The sequence below is a fragment of the Adiantum capillus-veneris genome, chromosome 4, assembly GCF_014529385.1.
Source record: "Adiantum capillus-veneris isolate H3 chromosome 4, ASM1452938v2, whole genome shotgun sequence".
Classification (NCBI taxonomy): domain Eukaryota; kingdom Viridiplantae; phylum Streptophyta; class Polypodiopsida; order Polypodiales; family Pteridaceae; genus Adiantum; species Adiantum capillus-veneris.
The window spans coordinates 147,610,882-147,638,270 of record NC_140934.1 but is presented as its reverse complement, the minus strand read 5'-3'; the positions used below and the strand labels follow the sequence as shown (position 1 = coordinate 147,638,270).

Here is a 27,389-nt window from a genome sequence, read left to right as displayed (position 1 = left end):
AATAACCCAAAAGTCGTCCGAAAAGCTGTCTTGTAGACATCTCCTGGCGCTATCCTGAGTTGATGATATCCACTCTTTAAGTCAATCCTGCTAAAGCACGAGGATCCGTGTAACCTGTTGAGTATATCATCGATCCTATGAATCGGAAATCTGTTCTTGATGGTGATTTTGTTGAGAGCGCTATAATGGATGCACATTCTCCAAGATCCGTCTTTCTTCAAAACCAACAACACTGGAGAGCAATACGGTGAAGTACTAGGCTGGACAAGACCCTTTTCCAAGAGGTCTTTCACTGGCCGATTCGGTGGCGTGCTTCCAGGTATCAGATCAATGGTTTGATCTTCAGGTCCTCTGAAAAGCAATCGGCATGAGTGTGGAGAAAAATCTTGGCGTTCTTTTGATCAGGTCAAAACATATTCAACCTTTATCCATCGTTCAGTTCTCTCCCAAAAGAATGAGTAAGAAATTGAAGTTCATCAAGTACAATCTCTAAGCCCTTCATTTATCAAAGTCGCTTTCTCGGCCCGGTAGTCAACCACGGCGTAGTTCTTGTGGTACCAAGGGATCCTGAGTAGAACGTCACTTGCGTGCCCTAAACACCCCTGTCATTGCAAACGATGTTTGCCAATGCTCGGTGTAATGGCAACATCCCATCCGGGTGCCAGTCGAACTACCTTCGCCTGTGGCGTCAGTCTGTCGCGGGCGTAATTTCCAAATCGAGCCGCCAATTCCAAGTGAAAAGAAGTTGGCCTTGGCTCCTTCAAAAGAGCTTCTTGATCTTTCACTTTGTCCCAAAAGCGGCAAAGTTTGTACTTTCATTCATTAGATTCGGTGCAGGTTCCACGCCATGTGGTACCAGTTCTGTTTTTCTATCTGCCTTTTCTACCACGTTCCTAAGTTGCTCTCGAACTCTCAGGCCTGTGGTCATCTTTATCATTCTGTTCTTTCTGTGCCTTTTTAGGGCACTTCGCGGAGATATGTCCATGTTCCCCGCATCCAAAGCACTTCCCCTCTCTGATGAAGCGAGCTCTCTCCTCAGGAGTAAGCTTGGGTCGTGCATCCTTTTTCTCTGGGTTGCTCTTTTTCTTTCTACTTTCATTCCCAGAAGTCTGTTCGGCTCGTTGTGTCATGGCCTCATCTGTGGGGTAGGTCAGACTGCCAGAGTGAATGGCAAAGCCCCGCTTCGCATGACTCATCAACTCCTGAATAGAAGATGACTTCTGTTCCAAGCTGTGATCTCGGATCTCTGTAGGTAGACCGAAGGTAAACCGCTCAATCTGTTCTCTGAATGAGATCTTCTTGAATGAAGAGGCGGGTAGAAAAGAGCTCCAGAATCTTTCACAATAAGCATTGATTGTATCTTTCTTGGTCATCCGAAGATGGTTCCAAGCAGCTCGTATATCTCGTTCATATTCTTGCGTCAACCAAGAAGAAATAAAAAAGCTTCTTAAGTTTCAGCCATTTAACTGGCGCAGTCTTGTTTAAAAGAAGCGTGGACCACCAAGTACGAGCATTCCTCTTAAAGTAAGAGGCAGCTCTCCGAATCTTGGAGTGCTCTGAATAGCGTCCTCCTGCGAAAGCGATTGCTGTATTAAAGACAAAGCCTTAGAAGTATCTGAGTATCCTGAAAAAGTATCAAACTTGATCGAGTGGTTACCTTCCTTAAACTCTCGGACTTTCTTGCTTTTATCTTCGAGAAAGTCATACTCGTTAGCTTTGTAAAAAAAAATTCTTCTTGTTCGCATAAAAGTTTCCGTCATCGGAATCTGAGCTGTCTGTAGACGAGTCCTCAATAGAACTGTCAGTCTCTGGGCGAGATGTAGCCTTCTTTGCCTTTTTCTTGCCCTTTCCGAAGCTTTGTTTCTTGCTTCGCTTTTTGCTTTCTTTGTCTTCTTCGCTCGAGTCTGAAGAGCTAGAAGAACTGTCAGAAGAAGAAGAAGAACTGGGTAAGCCTTCAAACTTGACACGCTTCTTCGGTTTCTTTGCCTTGTCGGATGTTGACTGATGACCCAAATATCCCGGAAGTCAGTGCCTTTCTTCTGCTTTTTGCCGTGCTTTTTGTCTTTCTTTCGCACGTCGAAAAGCTGAGCAATCCGTGCATCAACCACGTTCTCCAGTTCTTTCTCCGTATATTTCTTGGAGGCAGAAGGTTTCTTGAGAGCGGGTTTCGGGAGTGGTGTTGTGGTTCTCTGCCACTCCGTCTGTACCTCTTCCAAAGAGGTCTGGTTCATATATTTTGCCATTTTCGGGTCCTTGGCAAAATTGAGCATCATCTTTGTTGCATCGCCAATCAATTGACGACTCTCTATCTTTTGCTGCTCCGCTTGAGTAGGCCTAGGCGGGCCATACTCCGTGCCGGAATCTTTGTTGTGATCCCTGCCCGCATCTCCAAATGCAGAGAGAGTCAACTGATCATTGCCTGAAGCCATAGGTGCCGCGGAAAAAAAAATTGGGGATCGGATTTCCCGTAGAAGAGAAATCGGCCGTGCTCTGATACCACTGTAACAGACTTGGACACTCCAAGTCAAGAATCAATCACGACAGCATCAAATAACCACTTCAAACAATTCACAGATCACAATAGATTTGCACTGGCCCAGCGGATTTCCGTGCCTAGAGATATTGGCCCCAAAGACTGGCGCCCCTTTCGGTATTTCTTTTTGTATTAATCAATCATCAAAGTACAAGAGAGCTGTTAGGGTTTCACTCTCAGACTCTGCGTCCAGATGCTCTGAGAAGTGAAGCCCTCACCACTTATAAAAAGGTTACAAGGGATGCCCAAAAGCAGAGCCCCAAAAGCTTCAAAATCAAAAGCCCTGAAAGCAAAAGCTCTTTTCCCTCTCTCACAGAGAGTTTCTAAAAGCAAAAGCAAATTCTCTCTCTCTCTCTCTCTCTCTCTCTCTCTCTCTCTCTCTCTCTCTCTCTCTCTCTCTCTCAATGAGAGCAATAGAAAGCAATTATGCTTTTCTGGCCAAAAGCTGAGATTTGCGTCGTTCAAAAATATCCCAACACAAAAAAAAAAAGACCTCCGCGATTTTCAGAAATTAGGGTTTGTGGCAGAAATTAGGATTTGCAGGTTTTCTTAGGGTTTCTGGCAGAAATTAGGGTTTTTGTTGTCCGCCACGTCATCACTTTGTGATAGTCTCAATCTCTGAGCCAATCCTGGATAGGAGCGGAAGGTCTGCCTCCTTGACAAGAACGTCGGTAGCTGGGTCAAAACCATGGCGCCATTGTCGAAAATGAGCTCGAAGTGCTCGGATGGCCAAGGGGCTCATCGCAATGACCTTGGATGCCATCTGGGGAGTCTCAAACTTTATCTGGTAGTAGCCACGTTCGAGAAGCTGAACGTCGAGGATCTTGCCCACCTCTGCTAAAAGGCGGGCCTGGAGGAGATCACGCACCTCTCCTCTGCTAGGTCTAGTGTCGAGAATCTTGCAGATAACAGAGGTGGCTTGAAGGTGTGCCATGTCTACCTCTAAACTCGCTTGCTGTGTCGGTGAAAGAGAAAATCGGATGGTGGGTTCCGCGGGGTCGGGCGAGGGGCTTCTGTCGAGTCCCTCTATGGCAGGGCAGAATCCTCCATCTGTGTCTGCTGCTACACGGGAATGTGGAAGGAAAGAAGGTGAGACCAAGCCCTGCTGGAGAGAACGTAGCAAAAGCGAGTGAGCACAGGTGAGCGAACCCGTCAAGCAAAACGGGGGGGGGGGGGGGGGGGGGGGGGGGTCCTCAGCTGCAGGGTCCTTAGCTGCGGGCCTCAAGGCGGGCAGGCAGTGAGTGTGGGGGCAGCTGGCAGCGAATGAGGGGGAGTGGGGAGGCTGGCGACGGGCAAGGATGGAGGGAAAGCTCGCGAGGGCTGCGGCAGCTAGCTGGGCAGTGCTGCGCAGAGCCGGGGCAGCACGCAGGTGGGCAGGAGGGGGACAGCGATGGCGAGCAGGAAGCGAAGGCGAACGGGTAGCGAGCAGCGAGCCAAACCAAAGGCGTCTCTTATTAGGTGCAGAGAGAAAGATTTTCAACAGCCTAGTTGGCAAGGTTGTGGAGTACCAAGAGGCAGTATTGTACGTCATGTGGGCTATTCTATCGGTGTTAATCTTTCCAAGAAGAAATTACTTGAATTAATTTCAGGTCATGTTGGGGACAAGTTTGTTTATTGGAAGCTCAAGCATAGCCATTACATATCAGGTTAATAGCTGCACAGCTAATCATATTCTTCATGATTTTGTTTTTATTGCCCCTCTTGCTGTGGTCCCAAAAGGGTCTGAGAGTTTTCACACAACTAACATGATTCATGCTGTCAAAAAATCAGGTAACTACTTGGTTTAGCTTGAATTCCATGGGAGCATGTCATGTCTCCAAAACACTTCTGTGAAGCATCCTTATTGGATGCATGGTTGCGCTTGCTTGCCCGTTGTCCACCAGCCATATATATCCATCAGTGGATATGGCTGCTGCATTCCTTGAGGACATCTCTATCGTACATGGAAAAACCCAAATCACCACTTTGTGGTGGGATGCTTCGAATGCTTCATAGCATGTGCATGTACATCCTCCATAAACAAGCCAATTTTGAAGAGCAGTATATTCCCATAGAGTTGTTTGCTTGAGAAAGATCAAGACAACTCATAAGTCACTTTCATTTGCAATCCCTAGGATTTCTTTCCAAAGTCTTGTATGCATGTTATAGAGAGGTTTCAAACAAACATGAGATGGACTAGGACAACCCTAGATTGCATCCAAGAGGCAACAAAAAAATTCTTATTGAGACTTTTTAAGATGCCTATATTTCTCACACAATGTCGTGCCGCTATGCAAGAATAAACAGGAGAATGTTGAAAACCGGTGACTCATGTGTGAGTGTATATTTGACTCCATCAGACTGACTCTCCTACGAATCATGTGTGAGTGTTTACATGAATCCATGGCACTGACTCTCTGTCTTCTCCTTCTTTACTCAGACACTGTGTTTGATATTTTCCTTGAAAAGTTTTTTTGAGTTGTGTCCCATTGGTGAGATCTACCTCCAAAGTAAGTATTTTTTGTACCGTCACTCAAATTATGATCAATGTTAGGAATCAAAAAGAAAAAATGAGAAAGCAAGAGGGTGTCCTTGGCTTGGTGATTTCTCCAAGTGGACAGTTTTACTCAACCTGCCTCCTGTGTGGGGAAGACACCGTACGAATCTACTCATGAGAAAACATAATCTTAGTAGTGTATCACCCGAGAAAGTCTAGTCAACATTGTCACAGGCCTTCTGAAAGTTAGAAGCATATGGGACCGACTTTTTTTCCATGCACTTTTATTCTCGATTGTCCAAGTGATGATGACCTCGTACAAAGACCTTTGCAAATACTGTTAAGTTTTATTGGAGGCAATCTTCATGATCAAGCAGTTATTGTCTTTTTCAAGGCTGTTGAATATAGCAAGTGAAGTTTCTTGCATTCTCGATCTAGGGAAATATCAACCAGCCATAACACCAGTTTGGCCACAATCAATGCTTCATGCCGAGTTTTTGATAGAATACAAGATTTTGTTGATCGTTTCACCATTGCCACATAGCTTGCATGAATTGAGGAGAGACAGAAGTGGGTGCATTGTCAGTAGAAGAGATTGCAGAGTCAAGGACGACTGGCCTCAAGGCAAGAGTGTAAGGGTATATTTCATGGTAGAAATTCGTCAGTGAGTCTATCTACAAAGATGCATTTACCCTAAAAATTTTGGAAATTAAAAGGGTTCACAATCATAATGTTAGGGATTGCAATTTTGTCCTAGCTCCAGTTGCAGCTTGATGAATGAAAGCATCCTACAATCTGTTGGTATGTAATGTGTCATATTACTGTCAGTGAATTTGAGGTGTTTATCGTATCAATTAGCCAATTCTATCTCATCAGCTTGGGCAAGAAAACTTGATGGGTCGCCCTAGCTTAGATTTTTATATTATTGTGTTCATTTTCAGGTGTACTATTGTGTTGCCGAAGATAAAATACATTCCATTCTGGAGTGAGCTGTCTAGTCTAAACATTGAAATGTTGAACTCATGCAGAAAATACCATGGAGAGCCTTTTTCAGAAGCTCATCAGTATGGGCTATGATATACACACACTTTTGTGGAAATTGGGGTCATTATTGCATTTTGGCATGGTTACCTACTTATTTCAGGTGTGTACTTTCCATGGGATGTACGAAAGTTTGTCAATGTGTTTAACACTTAAAAGGTATTAGGTATAAAGAGCTAGTAATATTTTCTAAGTGCTTAATATGCTTGTTAACCTATTTATTTTAGAGGATGTAGCTGTGTGCGGATGAGATGCCTTGGCACATCAGCCTCCTATGGCACTCAATGCTAGAGTCGATTCATCTTTAATGAGGCTGTCCAAATCTCCTCCTAGGTGGATGTGGCTCACCGTCTGAATGTCCAGTGCTCTATTGAGAGAAACTTCTCTCTCCTCTCACATATGAATGGTGTTTCTATTTGGGGTAATGCTCTTTGGAGCGTGACTTCAAGCATCTTGAAAGTGAAGGCCAAGATGCTTGAAGTCCCCCGATCATGCATCCCGGCAGTGAAGCTTGTTAGAAACTATAATCATACTTAGCCCTGTTGACAATAAAGAAGTCGGTAACTGTACTCTGGCCGGATGGGCATAGCTGGCAGGGTCTCCTGTCCAGCAGAGTGGCTGCTCGGCACCTCTAGAGATACAAGAGAAAGAACTTCAAACATCTCTGGTCTGTAAACTGCATGACCCACCGCCTCAGGGAATGAAAATCCTCCCGAATGAAGCAGTGGTTTCTCCCTCGGATATTATATTGTACTATGCAATGCATCCTTATCTTCAGTTCCCAGATTTGATCCTCTACCTCTACACTCTCACATGTGCCTGTTTCTATACTCATCTAATGTGATTTGGTACAACTGTGTCCAGTAGAGATGAAAGCGGCGCCTATGGTGCTGAGGCCTTGTTCTAGGCATTGACTTCTCCCCCCCTTAAAACCCATATTATGAGAGCTCCCTTGACACATACACTTGCAACTATATTGGCTCCCTCCATGCAATTAGAGAAAGAGAGTCACAACTATCGATGGCAAGCCCAGCGAGTACATCATAGGGCCATTTGGGAGATTTGACTATGACATGAGCAGACCAAACAACGGGAGATAATGGGCCTTTTTAGACCCTGCTGCTATACTGAGGAGTCTCTTCACTTTCTAGCCACATATGCATGCCATACTATACCCCTAGTTTGATACCGGATGTAGCTAGCTAGCCGTTTGCATATCATGGTTGACTCCCCTATACATATCATGTTTGTAATCTCTCTCTATCACAGCTTTCCTACTTGTAGGAAGTTATGCCAGAGATTAGGGCGGCGAGGGAGAAAGGAAAAATAGCCTTCTATAGAGAAGGGAAGGTGGTTATTATGGAGCGACGCTCCACATGACGGTTGGAGACCTATGGGACCAAACTTAAAATAGCAATGTGGAACTACAATGGGTCTCTCAAGCTTGATGTGGTTGCCGTTGAGGACAGCTTTAGAGACAGAAATATTGTTTTCTATTCAGTGACTCACCAGGCCCAGCTCATCCAGTAGATGCGAGATCTGAGCATGGGAGTAGAGGATCAAGGGGGGTTGGGTAGTAGTTCTCTACAGGGAAGCTTTGCAATCGCTTGTACATATTGTTCGGAGAGACAATCATGCCCAGTACATGTGGGTGAGATTGAAGGCTGACACAGACAGATTTCTCTAAATTGCCATATGCTACTTTGCTCCAAGTACATGAACCTATGCGTCACCTAGAGGAGAGTCTCCTTTCTCTGTGCTTGATGATGACATATGGGAGTTCTCTAGGGATGGGGACATCATTCTCCTCGGGGACTTCAATGCCGGAATGGGCAACCATCAGACAGAGTCTTCTATAATACCCCGGAGGAGATGTTGAGGGAGCTGGACACCGTAGACATGGGGCTGGACAGACGCTCACAAGATACAAAATGTACAGATTATGGGAGATACTTGCTAGATACGGGCACAACACATGGGTTAGCCCTACTTAATGGCTTACAGAGATTCCCAGCAGCCGCCCACTTTACTTGTTTCCCACATCGTCACGGGGCTAGCACAATGGATTATAATATGGCCATGCCGAGATCTCTTTCCCATATTAAGGACTTCATAGTTGGAACCCGGCCCATTGGGGTAGCAGTGGACCATGCCCTTTTGACACTGGACATCTCCTTCCAGTTTACCACAGCCCAGAGGACACGAGCAGGTGGTCCTACAAGATATATTTTCGCTTCGGAGACGTACATGGATGGGATTTATAGATGCCTTTGCACAGAGGATTCAGGGCGACCTTTGGAGGAGCTCACCCATATGCTGACAGAGACTCTACGGGATGCAGCAAGGGAGGCTTATCCACATACACAGCCCGAGCAGAGACGCCGTTCTATGACCATGCCCTAGAGCAGTTGGTATAATGAGGAGTGCAGAGATTTGAGAGCCCGACTTTAGAGAGAGGTTTCTCTGGGAGTCATCATTCATAGACAGTCGTGTATTGCCTTCCAGAGTTTAGTATGTTGGAAGAAAAGGGCCTTTCTGGCTAGCCTTGAGTAGGAGCTATACCAACTATTTTTGAGTCGGGGTTCGGCTGAGGCTTTGCGGCTTTCTCATGAATCCTCTTCCGCTCTAGCTATTACTTCTCCGGAGGTGTTGTTAGGTGCAGCGGAATGAATGTTGTATTTTCTCAAGATTAGTGATCTTTATTGCTCAAGGTTCCTTTTAGTTCTTAGAGAAGGAGAGAGCCTTCCGTCTTGTAGAGTGCTATGATCACGAACAAAGTGAGTGGATATTGTGCATGCAAGTGAATGAGACTGAGAGAAGGAGAGAGAAGAGATACGACACCCGAGAGGTTGTAAAACCCTCCTCCGAAGGCCCCACTCTCGTCGGTGAGAGTGGTCTACTTTGATTGCACAAAGGTGTACAATGCGAATGCAATGGACTGATGCAACTTGGAGTATGCCGATGATGACGACGGTGGTGACGACGACGACTTGATGGCTGAAATCTGTGGTCTTCTAACTGCTGATTTTCGTGGTTGATTCTAGGGCTGAAAATGACTGTTTATGGCTGTCTTTAAGGGCTGAAAATGATGGGTCTGACGGGGGTCAAGCTGAGGTAAAAAACGCTGACTGTTGTACCTGTTTTAGCTGCGTTTTCTGCTGATGATGAAGGCTGAAAAAACGCTGGTTACTGCAGGCTTTTTCCTTGCCAAAAATGCTGGGCTATATGCTCCCAAAAACGCTGAGGATCTGCAAGTAATGCTGCGTTTTATGGGCTGGAAAGCTGAGGCAAAACGCTGTGATCTGCTGACTGCCTAGCGTTAGTGAAAACGCTAATAGTTGGGTTGAGTGTGTCGCGGGAGAAACGTCAAGGATGGGGCTGATCTGCTGGGGAACTAATGCCAGAAGGGGGAACTTCAATGGCGATGCTGATGCTGTGAAAAACGCCAAAGATGAGGATGGCGAGGGCTAAGTGCTGAGGGGGGGTACTGCTGAGAAGTTGCCTGTTGAGCGGGAAGCTCCTGCTGCCTCTTCTGCCAGAAAGTGCTAACTTGGGTTTGCTTATATATTAACTTAGCAAAATTGCTCTACCTACTTTTGTTGGAAAGTCACTTAAAAATAATAAGTGAAAATAACCAAAAATAGGAAAATAGGCTAAATGCACTGGAAAATTCCCCTGACTGAATCTGATGGATCCTGAAGGGAATACTGATGATCATGTTGTGTGCAACCAGAGGATATGCATCTATGCTAAGTGACTGGGCATGCACGGTCTACGAATAGACTCACAAAAGTGCCAGATCACTGCTAATCTAAACTGACTGAATTGACGGGAACCCTGCTATGGTGTAGCTTGTCCACGGACACATAGGGTTGGGATGTGTCACGTGACATCCCCTCCTTTTCAAAGTGAGATACTGGTACCGAACTGTATGGCGTCGAGGGAGATCGCCAATAGCATCCGGAATCTTGGAAGGGACTCTTCGCCGGCCCACTCTGATGTGTGGGTCGTGCTGTACTTGAACTTCATAAAGGTTTGCAACGCTTGCTTCTTTGGGCCGCGCCGAAAGCGACTCAAAGTCTTCTGTGGCTCCTTTGATGCTTCAACTTCGTCTAGAGTCGTGCTTCTTTCGTCTTCAAGAATCTCCATGGCTGAAAATTCCTGAAACCATCTCCAACACAAAACCATGAACATACCCATTCCATGTAAAGTGAAGGAAAAAAATCTTGTCTTCTCTAAAGACTGTGTATGCAATGTCGATGAACATAGAGACGGAGTGACAACCCGTTCATCAAACACATGCAAACAATGAGGTCGAATCTTTTCTGTTTGATCGAAATCAATCAACTGTGGCAAATCACAATGGAAATGCCCATGCTTCGTGCTCATACTATCATGTGCTCTTCTGGAAACTGTGTCATGGCAAGGAAGAGACATGGAATGTGACTTCCTGACATACAAACTTTTCAGCTTTTCATGAACAATCCGCATACATTCGTGCTCATCCATGAGAGAAACGTGCTCAACATGCAATATGTCATGCCTAGGAAAAGGGATCACATAAGGATACTGACTAAAATACAGGAAACCTTCACGAATGAAACACTCGAACAATGCGTGTGTATCAATCATGCGAACACATAATACTTCTTGTGAGGGTTCTTTGGACCAAGGCTCGAGAGCCAAGATCGCTTCTTCGGGATCTATCGAATCTTCTTGTGGAGGATTTGTGGACCTCGATTCGAAAGCCAAGATCGATTCTCGGTGATTGATCGAATCTACAACGAGGTTAGCTTCGCTAGAAAAAGCATCAACTAACACATCATCCTGGTAAACAATCACATCTTGTTCATGCAATTCATCATGCTTGTGTTTATCATCCAAATCATTATGCAAATCCTTATTCTTCAAATCATCATGCTTCTCATAATCATGCAAATTCTGTGTGTCATGCTGTGGAGACAAAGAGACTGAGAGTCTCCTCCTCCTGAATCCTTCCAATCTTGTCCTGCATATTAGCAATGAGAGATGGAGAAGGAGCAGTGTCCACTCCATGAAAGACAGTAGGAGAATCACTTTTGGCATTGAGAGTTAAAGTGTTAGCCTCCCAATCAACAAGAGGGTTCAGTTCACGAAACTATCTCATGCCTAAAATCATATCACATCCTGAGAGAGGAGAAACAACAAATCTTCTAGTGAAGGCAATCTGTTGAATTGCAAACAACACATCAAGGCACTCCTCCGTGATGAGAGCGTCCATACCGGGACGAAAGCCAGAGACCTCGATAGGAGATCTCGGACTAACTTCGAGGCGGGCTCTCTCCACAAGAGAGGGACTGATCACATCATGCATACTACCTGGGTCAAACAATATGACAAAGTGGTGCTCCGATGTACGACCATAACATTTAATGATAGAATCATCAATGGGAGGGTCCTGAGAAACTTTGGGCACACCCGTGTTATCATTCATTGCATTGACAGATGTAGTGGGTGCTGTGGGTTCTTTAGATTCATTCGATTCAAGCTTAAGACATGTTCGTTTTATGTGACCCTTAATGTGACAATGAAAACAACGACCTTCCTTATTCTAAGTGCTTTGTTCTTCCGACGTGATGTATCCTCCTACAATTCCTTGTGCTACCTTTTCATCTGGAGTAAGCTTAGGTTTAGCAGTTGTGTTAGCCTTACCCTTACATTCATTGGAAGAATTCTTTGATGAGAGACTGTTGGAAGATTGGTTAGAAGAGTTATCATTCTTACCATTCTTACCGTTCTTACCAATCTGAGGGTTCTGAGAAGTCTGCGAGGTACCTGTGGAAGTCTTGGTCTCCTTAGGCTTTCCTTTGTTGTGCTTCATCTCCTGTGCGAGAGCAATGGCTACCGCCTTGTTGAGATCGATTGGATCGAATACCTCGACATCGTACTTGATATACTCGTCCAATGCAAAGAGAAAAGCCTCTCTGCGCTCATCATCCGACATGCGTAGTTGGGTACCTAGCTGCAAAACACGATTAGAAAAAGACATAACCGGCATACCATTTTGCTTGAGAGCGCACCAACGTCCTTCAATGGTGCAAGGTACTGAGGTGGCATAAACCGCGCCTTGAGCTTGTCTTGGAAATCAGCCCAACTAAAAGAGAGGTGTGAAATCGTTGGCTTCCTCTAGGTGCGCTGCTAGCTGTGCCTCTTGCGATGCGTGGTACCAATTGATGGCATCACGGGCAAGGTACATAGCTGCCGTCAAAACTTTGCTATTTCTTGTCTTCTTAGTTGTCGCAAAATAAGCATTAAATTGATGCAATCAAGAATGAATAACTGTAGCATCCATCTTACCGTCATACTTACTGAAAGTCAACTTTTATGTGACTGGATGGTTGGAATCCGCGTCGTGGCTTACGCCACTTGACGAACTCCCACGATCTTTGGGTGGTTCGGTCTTCGAGGCTAGGATGTGGGAAATAAACTCTTGATTGCGAAGCTCCCTTTCAGCTTCACGCTCGGCGTCCTTTTCTACTTTTCATTCATTTCGTTCATCGCGCTCGCGTTCGAGAGCAAGTCGATTTTCTTCTTGTTGTGCGGCAAGTCTTGCGTTTCTTTCATCGCACTCACGTTCATGAGCAAGGCGCTCACGGTCCTGAGCAAGGCGACTTGCTTCTTGTCTATCCATCATGGCCATCATCTGCTTGACCATTTCCTCCATAGGGTTTGGTGCACTTGGTGGCGTAGATGGCGAAGGGGGAGGGTTAAAGAAATCATCTCCGGGTGGGGACGAGTCTTCGTCGCCTCTCTCATGCTCATCACCTGTATGCGAAGTATCCATTCCGCTTCGGGTGACGACCATGCACTATGATCTTGGGGTCTTAAGCTCGCAAGGAACTTGGGTCTTGTGGTCCTTGATTCGTGAGAATCTTGGGTTCTTGAGGTTCTTGAGTCTTGAGGGTCTTGGGTTCTTGGGATTCTTGAGGTTTTCTTTCGCTTGCAAATCGCGTTGAGTAGGATCTTCTCTTCACCCGAGATCTACCCTTTTCTGCGGGCTCACCCCTTGGCGGCCTTGCGCTCACACCAAGGTTGCTTTTTTCCACCTCACGTCGATTGGCCGGCCGCCGCTAAGTGCACGGTCCGCTCTCAATGAGTGAAAAGAGACACAAGGGGAGGCTGGACAAGCCCTTCTTTCTTGGGATTCCTGTCACTCTTCAACAAAACACGATTAGGAATCCCCACGCTCAAGTCAACTTGGGTTCGTGCGACCGCACAAGCAAAAAAAATTCTTGTGGTCTTTCCTTGAGTAATGCAAAACACTTCCAAAGCTCTGATACCAATGTTGATATTGTGCGTGCAAGTGAATGAGACTGAGAGAAGGAGAGAGAAGAGATACGACACCCGAGAGGTTGTAAAACCCTCCTCCGAAGGCCCCACTCTCGTCGGCGAGAGTGGTCTACTTTGATTGCACAAAGGTGTACAATGCGAATGCAATGGATTGATGCAACTTGGACTATACCGATGACGGCGACGGTGGTGACGACGACGACTTGATGGCTGAAATCTGTGGTCTTCTAACTGCTGATTTTCATGGTTGATTCTAGGGCTGAAAATGACTGTTTATGGCTGTCTTTAAGGGTTGAAAATGATGGGTCTGACGGGGGTCAAGCTGAGGTCAAAAACGCTGACTGTTGTACCTGTTTTAGCTGCGTTTTCTGCTGATGATGAAGGCTGAAAAAATGCTGGTTACTGCAGGCTTTTTCCTTTTCAAAAACGCTGGGCTATATGCTCCCAAAAATGCTGAGGATCTGCAAGTAATGCTGCGTTTTATAGGCTGGAAACCTGAGGCAAAACGCTGTGATCTTCTGACTGCCTAGCATTAGTGAAAACGCTAATAGCTGGGCTAAGTCTGTCGCGGGAAAAAGGCCAAGGAAGGGGCTGATCTGCTGGGGAACTAATGCCAGAAGGGGGAACTTCAATGGCGATGTTGATGCTGTGAAAAACGCCAAAGATGGGGATGGCGAGGGCTAAGTGCTGAGGGGGGGTACTGCTGAGAAGTTGCCTGTTGAGCGGGAAGCTCTTGCTGCCTCTTCTGCCAGAAAGTGCTAACTTGGGTTTGCTTATATATTAATTTAGCAAAATTGCCCTACCTACTTTTGTCACTTAAAAATAATAAGTGAAAATAACCAAAAATAGGAAAATAGGCTAAATGCATTGGAAAATTCCCCTGACTGAATCTGATGGATACTGAAGGGAATATTGATGATCATGCTGTGTGCAACCGGAGGATATGCATCTATGCTAAGTGACTGGGCATGCACGGTCTACAAATAGACTCACAAAAGAACCAGATCACCGCTAATCTAAACTGACTAAACTGACGGGAACCCTGCTATGGTGTAGCTTGTCCACGGACACATAGGGTTGGGATGTGTCATGTGACAGGTGTGGGGCCGATATGCAGCATCCCTATATGCAGTGTCGGGGCAGCCACTTCTACCAGGTCCACCACAACCATGCCCACATGCATGTCTTCTTTACAGCGTAGATGGTAAAGAAAGCCATTGACAGGATGAAGCATGGGAGAGCTTATGATCATGAGGGATTAGTGGCCGCGCATTTTATTCATGCCAGAGATATGCTTGCAGAACTTCTAGCTATGATGTTGAACCGTGCTATGTGTGATGGCCTACTTGAGACTTGGAGTTTGTCTACTATCGTGCCGATCCTAAAGGCAAGAGACCCTATGGAGCCTGGGAACTATTGTACTATTATGATCGGTCACACATTAGCATGGTTATACGCATTAATTCTTGAGCAGCAAAACTGAGCAGATGGGCAGAGACAGGGTATACGAGCAACATGACATGCTCCCTCTGGACAAATGACTTCTCGGTTCCAGATGCAACTTTTGTGCTTACAAACAAGCGGATTACACAAATGGAGAGGGAGATGAAAGACTGGAAAGCAGATATGGAGGGATGGTGGAAAGAGAAGGCCAACCTTCTTCAAATGTTTCTCAATGAAGGCGCGCAATGGAAGAAAGAGAAAGAGGACCTGCACGCAGAGCTACAAGCACTTAAAGGCGGAATCCAAAGCACTCAAAGAAGAGGTCTCAGCTCTCAAGCGAGAACTTGCGGATAGAGCGAGCAGTGGACCAGAGGAGGGGGAATTCGAGCCTTCGGTAGTAGAGGAAATCAAGGTCATCAAAGAGCAAGTACGGATGATCAAAGAGGAGGAGAAACAAAAGATGGTAAAGACGTCTTCGTGGATGGATGTGATCACGCAGACGCAAAAGAAGGCGGATGAGGCCGAGAAGTGGATAGAAGTCGCTAAGAAAGGCAAAGGGAAAGAAACCACATCTGTCTCCACTCCTACAATCATCAACATGACTCTAGAGGAAGAACAGCGAAGGAAAACTAGAGCTTTGCATATAAGAGTAACCGGTCTAAAAGACCGAGATGATGTGGAAGGGGAAGTTGAAGAACTTCTCCACATGATGGGTAGTGAGGCAACTGATACAAAGACATGGAGGGTGGGGAAGAAGACACAAGGCAATGGGGAGACTTCAAAAGGGAAAGCTTTAATCATCCGTTTCCCATCCATGGAGGCAAAGAAGGACTTCTTGAAGAAGCGTCCTACACTAAAGAAAACGGGCATATTCCTTGGAGATGACCTCAGTCTCACACAGCTTGCGCATATGAGAGAGGTAATATCAGAGATTCAAGCGGCAAGGGAGAAGGGAAAGACGGCCTTCTACAGAGATGGCCAGGTTGTGATTGTAGAGCGGCACTCCACATGACGGTGCGAGACCCATGGGACCACACTCAAAGTAAACGTGGAATTGTAATGGATCTATGCGACTTGATGTGGGCGCTTTTGGGAATAGTTTCAGGGGAAGAGACATCGTCTTCTACTCTGAGACACATCAGGCCCCTGGGTAGTCCATGCCTCACATTAGTGGATATAGATGGGAGACTGCCTATAGACAGGAGACACGATCAGAGCACAGAGAGCGGGGATCAGGAGGAGTGGCAGTGTTATTCAGGGAGGAGTTGCAGCCATTGATACATATAGCCCGCAGAGATGAGCAAGCTAGGTACATGTGGGTGAGACTGAGAGCAGAGATAGACAGATATCTTTACATTGCTATTTGCTACTTTTCCCCGAGCACGTCAGTGTATGCACCACCCAGAGGACAGTCCCCTTTCTCTAGTTTGGATGATGACATATGGGAGTTCTCTAAAGATGGTGACATCATCATTCTAGGGGATTTCAATGCTAGGACTGCCCATCATCAGACAGTATTTTATGATACTTCAGAGGAGATGCTGAGAGAGCTGGATGCTGCAGAGACAGGCCTATCCAGACTATCACAAGATGGAGAACACACTGAGTATGGACGACACTTGATAGACATGGGGACTGCACATGTCTTGGCCATCTTGAATGGCCTACAGAGATTTCCTGCTTCAGGGTGTTTTACATGCTTTCCACACAGACATGGAGCTAGCACGGTGGATTATGTCATGGCACAGCCGAGCCTCATCTCTAGTATCCAGGATCTCACGGTTGGACCCAGACCTGTTGGTGTGGCAGTGGATAATGCTCTTGTGTCAATGACCATCTCTTTTCAGTTTAGTGTAGCACACAGGCTACGGACAGCAGCCCCTACTCGCTACACCTTCACGCGGGAGACAGACTCTGTATACATAGATGGGATCTACAGACGCCTATGCACAGAGGAGCCAGGGCGACCTCTGGAGGAGCTTACTACTACATTGACACAGACACTACATGATGCAGCAGCAGAGGTATACCCACATACCCACCTGAGCAGAGACGCCGTTCGGGGAGCATGCCCCAGAACAGTTGGTATGATGAGGAATGCCGGGACACTAGAGCTAGACTTCAAAGGGAGGTGCTTTTGGGGGACATCACTCATAGACAATCACAGATTGACTTCCGACGCCTAGTGCGGCGGAAGAAGAGGGCATTTTTGGCTCGGCTAGAGCAGGATCTATATCAGCTATTCTTGAGTCAGGACTCATGTGAGGCATGGCGGCTCTTTCAGGAGCACTCTCACCCCCCCTCCGCCATCACTTCTACAGAGGACTGGGGCCAGTATGCATCATCTCTGTACACAGTTCCTGAGCAGCCCCCCCTTCCTGACCCTCCCGATCCATGCCCACACACATGTGCTTTTTTCACCGCGGAGATGGTGAGGAAGGCCATTGAAAGGATGAGGACTGGGAGAGCATACGATCATGATGGTTTAGTGGCTGAGCATTTCACACATGCCAGAGATCTACTAGCAGAGCTTCTAGCAGTGATGTTTAATCGTGCCATGTGTGAGGGCTTTGCCTGATACTTGGAGCCTATCTACTATTGTACCTATCTTCAAGTCGGGAGACCCTATGGAGCGTGGGGATTATCGCACTATCATGATTGGACACACATTGGCACGGTTGTACGCATCTATTCTTGAGCAGCTGAGTAGATGGGCAGAGAGGGAGGAGATACGTGCAGCCCGGCAGGCAGGGTTCAGGAGGGGTTTTTCTTCTCTTGACCATATCTTGACACTCATAGCCATCATTGAGGAGGGTAGATCGCGTGGGAGACGGATCTATTGTAGCTTTGTGGATTTCCGCAAAGCATTTGACACAGTACCTAGAGCTAGATTGATGCGCAGATTACAGCAGATGGCCACTTCCATTGCTTGTTCAGAGAGGGCTTTGGACCATTCTCCAGAGTCATGCAGTATGAGGATCAGAGATGCTTGGGTTTGTTTTTGCTCGAGCTACGCAGACACAGAGAGAGCCTGATGAGAGGAGAGGCTAGCCAGTCTCAGAGACAGATCACAGATTTCTTTAGAGCTGCCACTGGACACTCGGAGGAGTTACTACCACAGCAGAGCTCGTCGTCTCACACCAGCTGATCGACCGAGCGACTAAGCTGGGGAGATCCTGACGCCCACGATGACTGCGGAGGACTACACAACATCGGCGGAGGCTACATCAGAGGATTTGGATCACTGTGGCTCGACATGCACGACGCCCGGTCAGACTACTGACCATGGAGGAGATTGATGACACGAAGATGGCCGACTACAAAGAAACCTTCCTACAGCTATCTCAAAATGGATTTGTGATTCGCCCGAGCGACATGGATACCCACCTGTCTCATGGTTTGAGGTGTGCTATTGGTCAGATTCGTACATCCTCACACCAGCTGGAAATTGAATTTGGCAGATTTAGGGGAATCCCACCTGAGAGCAGAATTTGCAAGTTATGCGGAATGGAGCCGGAGACAGAATTACACTACATATGCCATTGCACTGTATACTATGAGATACGTGGGCGTTTCCATTGCCTATTTAAAGAAGGCTTTCGACCTCTAGATAGAGTCATGCAATACCAAGATCAAAGATGCTTAGGCTTGTACCTACTGGAACTACATCGGCACAGGGATAATCTAATGAGAAGACAAAGAGCACTACAGCCTCAGAGGCAGATCACAGATTTCTTCGGATCGAGAGAAGCAGGAATGGAAGGAGAAGCAAGAGGCCAGCACGAGCACAAAGGAGTACCCACATTCATACCAAAGGCACCCTCATTGACAGGGCGATCAAGCTTAGGAAATCGAGACGACCACGACCGAGATGCAGAAGCACACTTCACCGGAGGAGACTACAACAAAGGATTAGAAGCATTCTAGCCAGACACCTAGAATGGTCCTAAGAAGTTTGTCTGTATTTAGTTTTTCGCATTTATTTTCACACTTTGACACTTTTCAGACATTGTAACAGATTCACCACTTTTGTATCAGTTTGGTCTCATAGGTCACTCTGGCCTTTTGAAGACGTTAATACAACATTTCATTTCTCTCTCTCTCTCTCTCTCTCTCTCTCTCTCTCTCTCTCTCTCTCTCTCTCTCTCTCTCTCTCTCTCTCTCTCTCTCTCTCTCTCACACACATGCGCAGAATAGGCTACGTACTGTTGTGCCACGCTTGGGACTTTGCGATTTAATTAACCCCTAAGTTTTAATATGTAGTAAGCGAAAGTGGAAAAAAAAAATTCGCGTAAAGGAGTTGAAGCAAGTCATGCAGGAGGCAACCAAAAGGGTACGCAAGGCAAGGAGAAGCATGGATCATCAGACACAGGTAGCAATCCACCAGAGCAAGCATATGTAGCAAGAGCAGGGTCAGGAATGGAAACCACACCAACTTGCAAGTCTTCCCCAGCGGTCACGAAGTCAACTTTCATGGTCACGAACAAACGGATAACGTAGATGGAAAAGGACATGAAGGAGTGGAAAACGGAGATGGAAGGATGGTGGAAGGAGAAGGCTAGCCTTCTCCAACTACTTTTCACTGAAGGCAAGCAATGGAAAAAGGAGAAAGAGGACTTACACGCAGATATACAAGCACTCAAGGCGGACTCTCAAGCACTTAAAGCGGAGGTTTGAATCCTCAAACGAGAGCTTGCGGATAGAGAAAGCGGTGGACTTGAAGGAGAAATCCAGCCCTCGATGATAGAGGAGTTCAAAGTTATCAAGGAGCAAATACAGATGATCAAGCAGGAAGAGAAGCAGAATGTGGCAAAGACATCCTCGTGGGTGGATGTGATCACGAAGACATAGAAGAAGGTGGATGAGGTCGAGAAATGGATAGAAGTCGCCAAGAAAGGGAATGAGAAAGAAACAACATATATCCCCACTCCTACAATCATCAATATGACATTAGAAGAAGAGTAGAGGAGGAAGACTAGAGCTTTGCATGTACGAGTAACCGATCTAAAAGACTAGGATGATGTGGAAGAGGAAGTCAAGGAACTTCTCTTCATGATGGGTGGTGAGGCTACTCACACAAAGGCATGGAGAGGGGGGAAGAAGAGAGAAGGAAGTGGGGAGACTTCAAAGGAAAGAGCATTAATCATGTGTTTCCCCTCCATAGAAGCGAAGGACTTCTTGAAGGGGCGTCCGACACTAAAGAAAACGGGGATATTTCTTGGGGATGACCTCACACTCTCACAACTTGCCCATATGAAAGAAGTTATGTTGAAATAAGGACACCTCGAGAGAAAGGGAAAGTGGCCTTCTACAGGGATGGACGAGTGGTTATTATGGAGAGGCGCTCCGCATGACGGTGCGAGACCTATGGGACCACTCTCAAAGTTGCCACCTGGAATTGTAATGGATCTCTACGCCTTGATGTAGGTGCCTTTGAGGATAGTTTCACTGGAAGGGACATCATCTTCTACTCTAAAACACATCAAGCTCTTGGGCAGTCCATGCCACATGTGAGCAGATACAGATGGGAGACTACTTGGAGGAGGAGACTCGATCGAAGCAAGAGGACGAGGCTCAAGAGGAGTGGCAGTTTTATTTAGGGAGGAGCTGTAGCCATTGATACATATAGCCCGCAAGGATGAGCATGCTAGGTACATGCGGGTGAGACTAAGAGAAGAGAGAGGCAAATATCTCTACATATTGGTGTGTGTGGTGTTTGGGAGCATATGTTAGTACCTAGTTCTACACCCACTATTGGGCACTGACGACGTTAGTGGGGATGTCGTGGTATTTAGTCAATACTATGCATGATGGAGCTGATGGTTATATTGTCTTGTGGGTGACTACCATGGGTCTTTACCTTGCACTTTCCTTTAAGGGTGAATTTGGGCTTATCCTGGATTCATCCAGGTATATTTTTTAGTCGTATAGCGGACATGCAGACTTCACATTGTGAAGTTTTCGTCCGAGTTACGACCAGTTGATATTGTGCTAATTCTTTCTATCTTTTGTGGTGCGTATGCCCTATCAACTACCTCATTTTTGTGCTAATTTTTTCGATTAAATGCTTCTTTAGTGCTAAGCTTCATTATGGCTGAGTGTGCCCTTGATCTCCGGAGTCATGACAGAAACTCAGTACGCTGAACTTTGTGTTGATGTATGCTCATGTGTGTGTGTGTGTGGTGTGTGTGGTGTTTGGGAGCATATGTTAGTACCTAGTTCTACACCCACTATTGGGCACTGACGACGTTAGTGGGGATGTCGTGGTATTTAGTCAATACTATGCATGATGGAGCTGATGGTTATATTGTCTTGTGGGTGACTACCATGGGTCTTTACCTTGCACTTTCCTTTAAGGGTGAATTTGGGCTTATCCTGGATTCATCCAGGTATATGTTATTTCCCTCCTAGTACGTCAGTGTATGCATCACCTAGAGGACAATCCCCCTTCACTACTCTGACATATGGGAGTTTTCCAAAGATGGTGACATTATCATCCTAGGACTGCCCATCACCAGGCAGTATTCTATGATACTTCAGAGGAGATGCTTAGGGAGCTGGATGTTACAGAGATGTGCCTATCCAGACTATCACAGGATGAGGAGCACACTGAGTATGGCCGATACTTGATAGACATGGGGACTGCACATGGATTGGCCATTTTGAATGGCCTACAGAGATTTTCTACAGCGGGAGGTTTTACATGTTTTCCACATCGACATGGGGCTAGTACAATGGATTATGAGATGGTTCAGCCAGGTCTCATTTCATTTTTTCAGGATTTCATGGTGGGCACTAGGCCAGTTGGAGTAGCAATTGATCATGCTATCTTGTCTTTCACTCTCATGTTTCGGTTCAACATAGCTCCATTAGGGTATACCTTCATGAGGGAGACGGATTCCGTGTACATTGATGAGATATACAGGCAGCTATGCACTCAGGAGCCAGGACGGCCACTAGATGAGTTCACTGAGATACTGACAGAGAAGCTCCATGATGCAATATTAGAGGCATATCCCCACAGTCAGCCTACACGGAGACAATCTGGGAGCATGCCCCAGAACAACTGGTATGATGAGGAGTGTAGAGAGACGAGGATCAGACTACAGAGGGAGGTGCTCATGGATATTACCATACATAACAGTCATTGATTATCTTTCGCCGGCTAGTGCGACAAAAGAAGAGGTCTTACATATCTCAGTTAGAGCAGGATCTGTATCAGCTATTTATGAGTCATGACTTGGGCGAGGCATGGAGGCTATTTCAGGAGCATTCACCACCACCACCCATCACCTCCACAGAGACATGGGGGAATATGCCACATCTCTCTACATAGTATCAGGGCATCCACCTTTGCCGGACCCACAAGAACCTGTACTTTCTTTATTGTTGAGAGGGTAAGGAAAGCCATTGACAAGATGAAGACAGAGAGAGCACATGATCACGATGGTCTGGTAGTAGAGCATTTCATCCATGCCTGAGATATGGTTGCAGAGCTTCTTGCTATGATGTTTAATCGAGCCATGCTTGAGGGTTTTCTTGAGACTTGGAGTATGTCCACGATTGTGCCTATTTTCAAGTCAGGAGATCCCATGATTCCTGGGAACTATCGCACAATCATGGTTGGTCACACATTGGCTAGGTTGTATGCATCTATTCTTGAGCATGGTCTAAATAGATGGGCAGAGAAAGAGGGCATACGAGCATCAGGGCAGGCAGGATTCAAGAGAGGTTTCTCTACTCTTGACCAGATTTTGACACTCAGAGCTATTATTGAGGGTAGAGACCATGGCAGGAGGATCTATTGTAGCTTTGTAGATTTCCGCAAAGCTTTTGACACAGTGCCGAGAGCCAAACTTATAAGTAGACTACAATACATGGGTGTGCCCGCAGAGCTGATCTGGGGGATCTTGGCTTTATATAAAACAGTGGTGGACTGAGTACGCACTACTGAGGGCATGTCTGACATGGCCCACTTCACTATTGGGGTGAAGCAGGGATGCCGCCTATCTCCGACTCTTTTTGGGATGTATGTGGATGAGTTTTGAGACTACGTAGAGCGAGAGGGAGACAAAGGTGCTCAGCTAGCAGGGACATGGATTCCGTTGTTGTTATATGTTGATGATATTGTGTTGATTTCAGATTCTCCAGAAGGGATGCAGCGTCATTTGGATGCATTTCTTTGCCCAAGATAGTGGAATGTCAGTGAACCTTGGTAAGACCAAGGTAATGGTGTTTAACACCACGGCACAGTGGGTTAGGAGGTCAACTCCCACCTTTACGTATGGTCGAGAGACTGTGGAGTACACAAATGCATATACCTATCTTGGGATGGTCTTCCGTGACCCATTATTCTCCTTGAGGAGAGCAGCAGAGACGAGACTGACCACAGCTTACCCAGCATTAGGGAGACTGGAGAGGATGTGTTCGCAGGTTTAGTTTCAGGAACCTCGAACAAAGCTCTGGCTTTTTGACACTCTAGTGGCTTCAGCTATGCTTTATGGAGTTCAAATATGTGGACCCTCGGTGGATCACCATGGCAGATCTAGTAGCACCGATGGATGGAGATGTATGGAGACGCCTCTAGTCTCTTATGATTTCTCAGATGATTCGGGCTAAGGCTTCAGTGCCACATGACATTATTCGAGCCGAGCTAGCTGCTCCTCCCCTCGTGGTCGAGGCACTTAGATCAGTATCCTTCATGCACAATTTATGGGACCTCCCCAGAGACACATATGCTCGGTTGGCCCTTTAGTCCTCCAGACAGCTAGCATTGCAAGGTGATACATTATGTTGGTATGGGCAGATGACATCATGGTTTCAGTTACATGGGTTCAGCATGGACAGATTGCCCCGTTCTAGTACTCCTTGGATGCACCCTCCCTATCTATCACACGGACAGAGATCACTAGACTCATACGTCAGGATCTGATTCAGCTAGATACTAGGAGCACATGGATACAGCCGATACAGGAGTTGGGCACGAAGATGGCTTTCTATAGAAAGCAGCTTCTCCTACGCACGGAGGATGGATTTTGATGAGGCCTAGATACATGGATACACACTTATCTCATGGGATACGGTGTGCTATTGGCCAGATACGGACATCCTTGCATCAGCTTCAGATCGAGACTGGTAGATTTCGAGGAGTACCAACAGAGGCCAGGATATGTCATTTATGTCATATTGAGCCAGAGACAGAGCTGCACTACATATGTCACTGCTCTGTGTACTATGAGATCCGCAGCCGCTTTCACTGCTTGTTCAGAGAGGGTTTCGGACACATTCCTGTCTATTGGTAGGCATGGCACTTGACTCAGGTGGTTTGTTTTTCTGAATGAAGTCTAATCTGTCCTCATGATTTTTAACATCTATGAATGTTAATGACTTCGTTGTATTTGTGTCAGTTTGTGATGAATATTACTGTGTGCCGAGTTGTTTTGCAAGTTTTTCTGCATTAAGGAGCTTAAAGTGTTTTGTATGCTGATATATTGTGCAATTTTTTTCTGCAGTGAAGAGCTTAACCTATCCTTAACAAATGCAGCTTTGGTAAGATAGTTGATCTGCGTCAATCTTCATCCTTCGCACTGCGACCTTATGTTAATTGATTGAATTTTGTGTTGTCTTTTGTCACTACAGGTATCTGTTGTTCCACCTCTAGGAGGAATATTTGTTTCTAGCTTTGCAGCACCCATGGCTGATCATCTGATCTCAAAAGGTGTAGATACTACATTCGTAAGTTTAATTTGTTGTTTTTGCCTTCTTTTAAGAGTGGATAATGTCCCTGTTGTTTTCGCTTAAATGCTAACTTGTTTGACTGGTGAGGATCTGCTTGTTTTAGTTGATTGTAAATCCACCACAAATTCTCTGAAGGACAAAAAAACTTACTGCAGGTTCGTAAGCTGTGTCAAACAATTGCCTTTCTCTCACCAACAGCAGGCATGACTCTCTGCTCCTTGGACCCTGGGCTATCCCCGTGGGTGACTGCATCAATAATCACCTCTAGTTTGGCGTTTTCAAGTTTTTCATTGGGAGGTACTAAACTACAAAAATTCTGTTTTTGGCCAGATTAAATGGTTACTTTTGCTGTTACATTTCATCAGGTTGCTGCTAAATTTCATTAGTTCAGGTAAGCAGGGATCTCAGCTTTTGGTCTTGGTCCCATAATAAGGATGGCATCTAAGAGTACTCCCATAAGCTGTGTATGACTGCCACTGATCTCGTAAGAGCCTCCACCACTAGAGGAGGGGCAGCCAGCTTTGCTCACATGTCTCGTCCCCAACACGTACGTTCATACTGACAACTATGATGAGCTACTGAGGGTCCACTTATCTGCACTCCATATAGCATAGCTGAGGCAACCAGAGTGTGAAAAGGCCATAGCTTGGTGGGAGGCTTCTAGAACGGAACCTGTGAACGCATCCTTACCAAACCTCCCAAAGCTGCAAAAGTCGGTCCACTAAAAACCAGCCCAAGGTAAGTGCCCATATCCATATACTCCACTTGGTCCTGTCCATAAGTAAAACTGGGTGCTGATCACCTGACCCATTGCACTGTAGTATTGAATACCATAACCTTGGTCGTCCCAAGGTGTTAGGATTGCCCTAGCCATGGAATGCTATGGAAATACTCTCTCTCTCTCTCTCTCTCTCTCTCTCTCTCTCTCTCTCTCTCTCTCTCTCTCTCTCTCTCTCTGTGGGGCCCCTCAGTTGATCATCATAGCAGAGTTGGCAGTACTGATGGATGGAGATGTATGGAGAAGCCCTTGGTGTCTATGATTTCTCGGATGATTAGGGCCAAGGCCTCAGTACCACATGACATTGTTAGGGCGGAGCTCGCTGCTCCTCCATTGGTAGTGGAGGCACTCACTCGATCAGTTTCATTTATGCACATAGCACTTGGGCTCTCCCTAGAGATAGATATGCTCGATTAGCACTAGAGTCTTCGCGATAGCTAGCATTGCAGGGAGATATATCATGTTGGTATGTAGATAGCACGGTTAGCTGCTGCTGAAGCATCACTTCTATCTCGCTCCCCATGAGGATCGTCTCATGGAACATGCAGGGATTAGGTGGGCCCAGTTTCAGCGCCAGAGGGGCCGACTACATCAGGAGCTTCAGCGATGCCTTGTGGGAGGAGAGATTGACCTTCTTATGCTACAAGAGCATCATTTGTGTGAGAGCCACATTAGACGCTGTGGTCAGCTTTTGCGTGGGCGGTACAAGACATTTTGGTCAGCTGCATTTCCACCTGGTGGCATCCAGGGAGGGGTATGTATGACTATTGCGGACTCTTGGCAGAAGGCCATTGCGGACAGAGGGATTATTGTGCCTGGCAGGGCTCAGCGGATCTCTATGCAGGTTCAGGGTTGCCTCTTGGGCTTCTTGAACATTTATGCGCCCAATGTGGCGAGTGCACGTGCAGAGTTTTGGTCTCACATTGTAGAGTCTCCCGCAGGCGGAGCAATGGTGCATTGGGGGTGACTTCAACATGTTGGCAGACCCCTCTGACAGGATTGGAGGTAGCCATACTACTGTGCATGAAGTTGAGCTGGCAGCTTGGGAGAGGTTATGTATGACTGTGGGTTTCAGATGTGTGGCAGCATTCTAGCTTTGTGAGGCCCCCAGACAGCCTGGCCTTCTCTCGTTAGACCGCAGAGTGGGAGGAGTGAATCTACCTCAAATAGATCGCTTCTACACTAGTGACCACTCTGTGACTTGAGTGGGACAGTTTGCATTCTGGCTAGGACTTCTTTTTCAGACCATGCACCAGTGATCCTCACAAAGACAGATATACATAGGAGGGGGAGCACGATGCTATGCATCCCTGAGAGGGTCTTGCTGGACTCTGCGCTCAGAGAGCGAGTGGTGGCTCTTTGGACACAGGGCTTAGACATGCAGGATTGTCTTGCTGACACAGTGGCCTCAGGACTTGCTCAGTTTAGTCGGCTATTTCTTCAAGAGTCTACGGCCCGCCTAGCTGCAGCGAGAGAGGAGCAGTAGCGTTTCCGACGGGGCATTGCTTCCTTGCAGAGGATGCAGGAGCAGCATCCAGACAATCCCTGGTTGGAGGAGCAGTTGCAGCAGGCTCACCAGGAGCTCGCCAGCACAGAGGAGAGGTGCCTTGAATTTGCTTTTCATCGACATGCATCTCAGTGGACCCAGGTGGGTGACAGAGTGACAGGGGCTTTCTTTGAGACAGTTGGACTCCAACATGCGCATGCCAGGGTCAGCCAGTTGAGCAGGCTTGATGGGTCAGAGCCAGAGGACATGTGTGCAGTTGCTACTGACTTTTACCGTGACCTGCTGTCAGTAGAGCCTTAGTCAGAGCGTTAGGATGCATGCAGAGAGCAAGTTTGGGCACAGATGCCTTGTCTTGTGACTGAGAAGATGCGCCAGAGGCTTGAGCTGCCTCTTCAGCTAGAGGAGCTCCACGCGGCCCTCAAAGCACTTCCCGTGGTAGCTGTCCAGGTGAGGATGCTTTGACTCCCAACTTTTTCTTAGAGTACTGGGACTTGCTTGGCTCAGATCTCTGGAGTGCTTTTCAGTACATCCTACACACAGCAGA

At 46.6% G+C, this 27,389-nt stretch overlaps 1 protein-coding gene across 1 annotated transcript in view; it reads left to right on the top strand.

The window, feature by feature from the left end:
• PHT4;5 (phosphate transporter 4;5) overlaps positions 1–27,389 on the top strand; it is a 101,505-nt gene that overhangs the window by 45,475 nt on the left and 28,641 nt on the right. The window contains exons 8-11 of the mRNA XM_086511249.1: positions 6,038–6,153; positions 24,335–24,371; positions 24,462–24,557; positions 24,716–24,857. Coding sequence (XP_086367375.1) covers positions 6,038–6,153; positions 24,335–24,371; positions 24,462–24,557; positions 24,716–24,857 — 391 coding nt within the window. The remainder of the gene's footprint in view (positions 1–6,037; positions 6,154–24,334; positions 24,372–24,461; positions 24,558–24,715; positions 24,858–27,389) is intronic.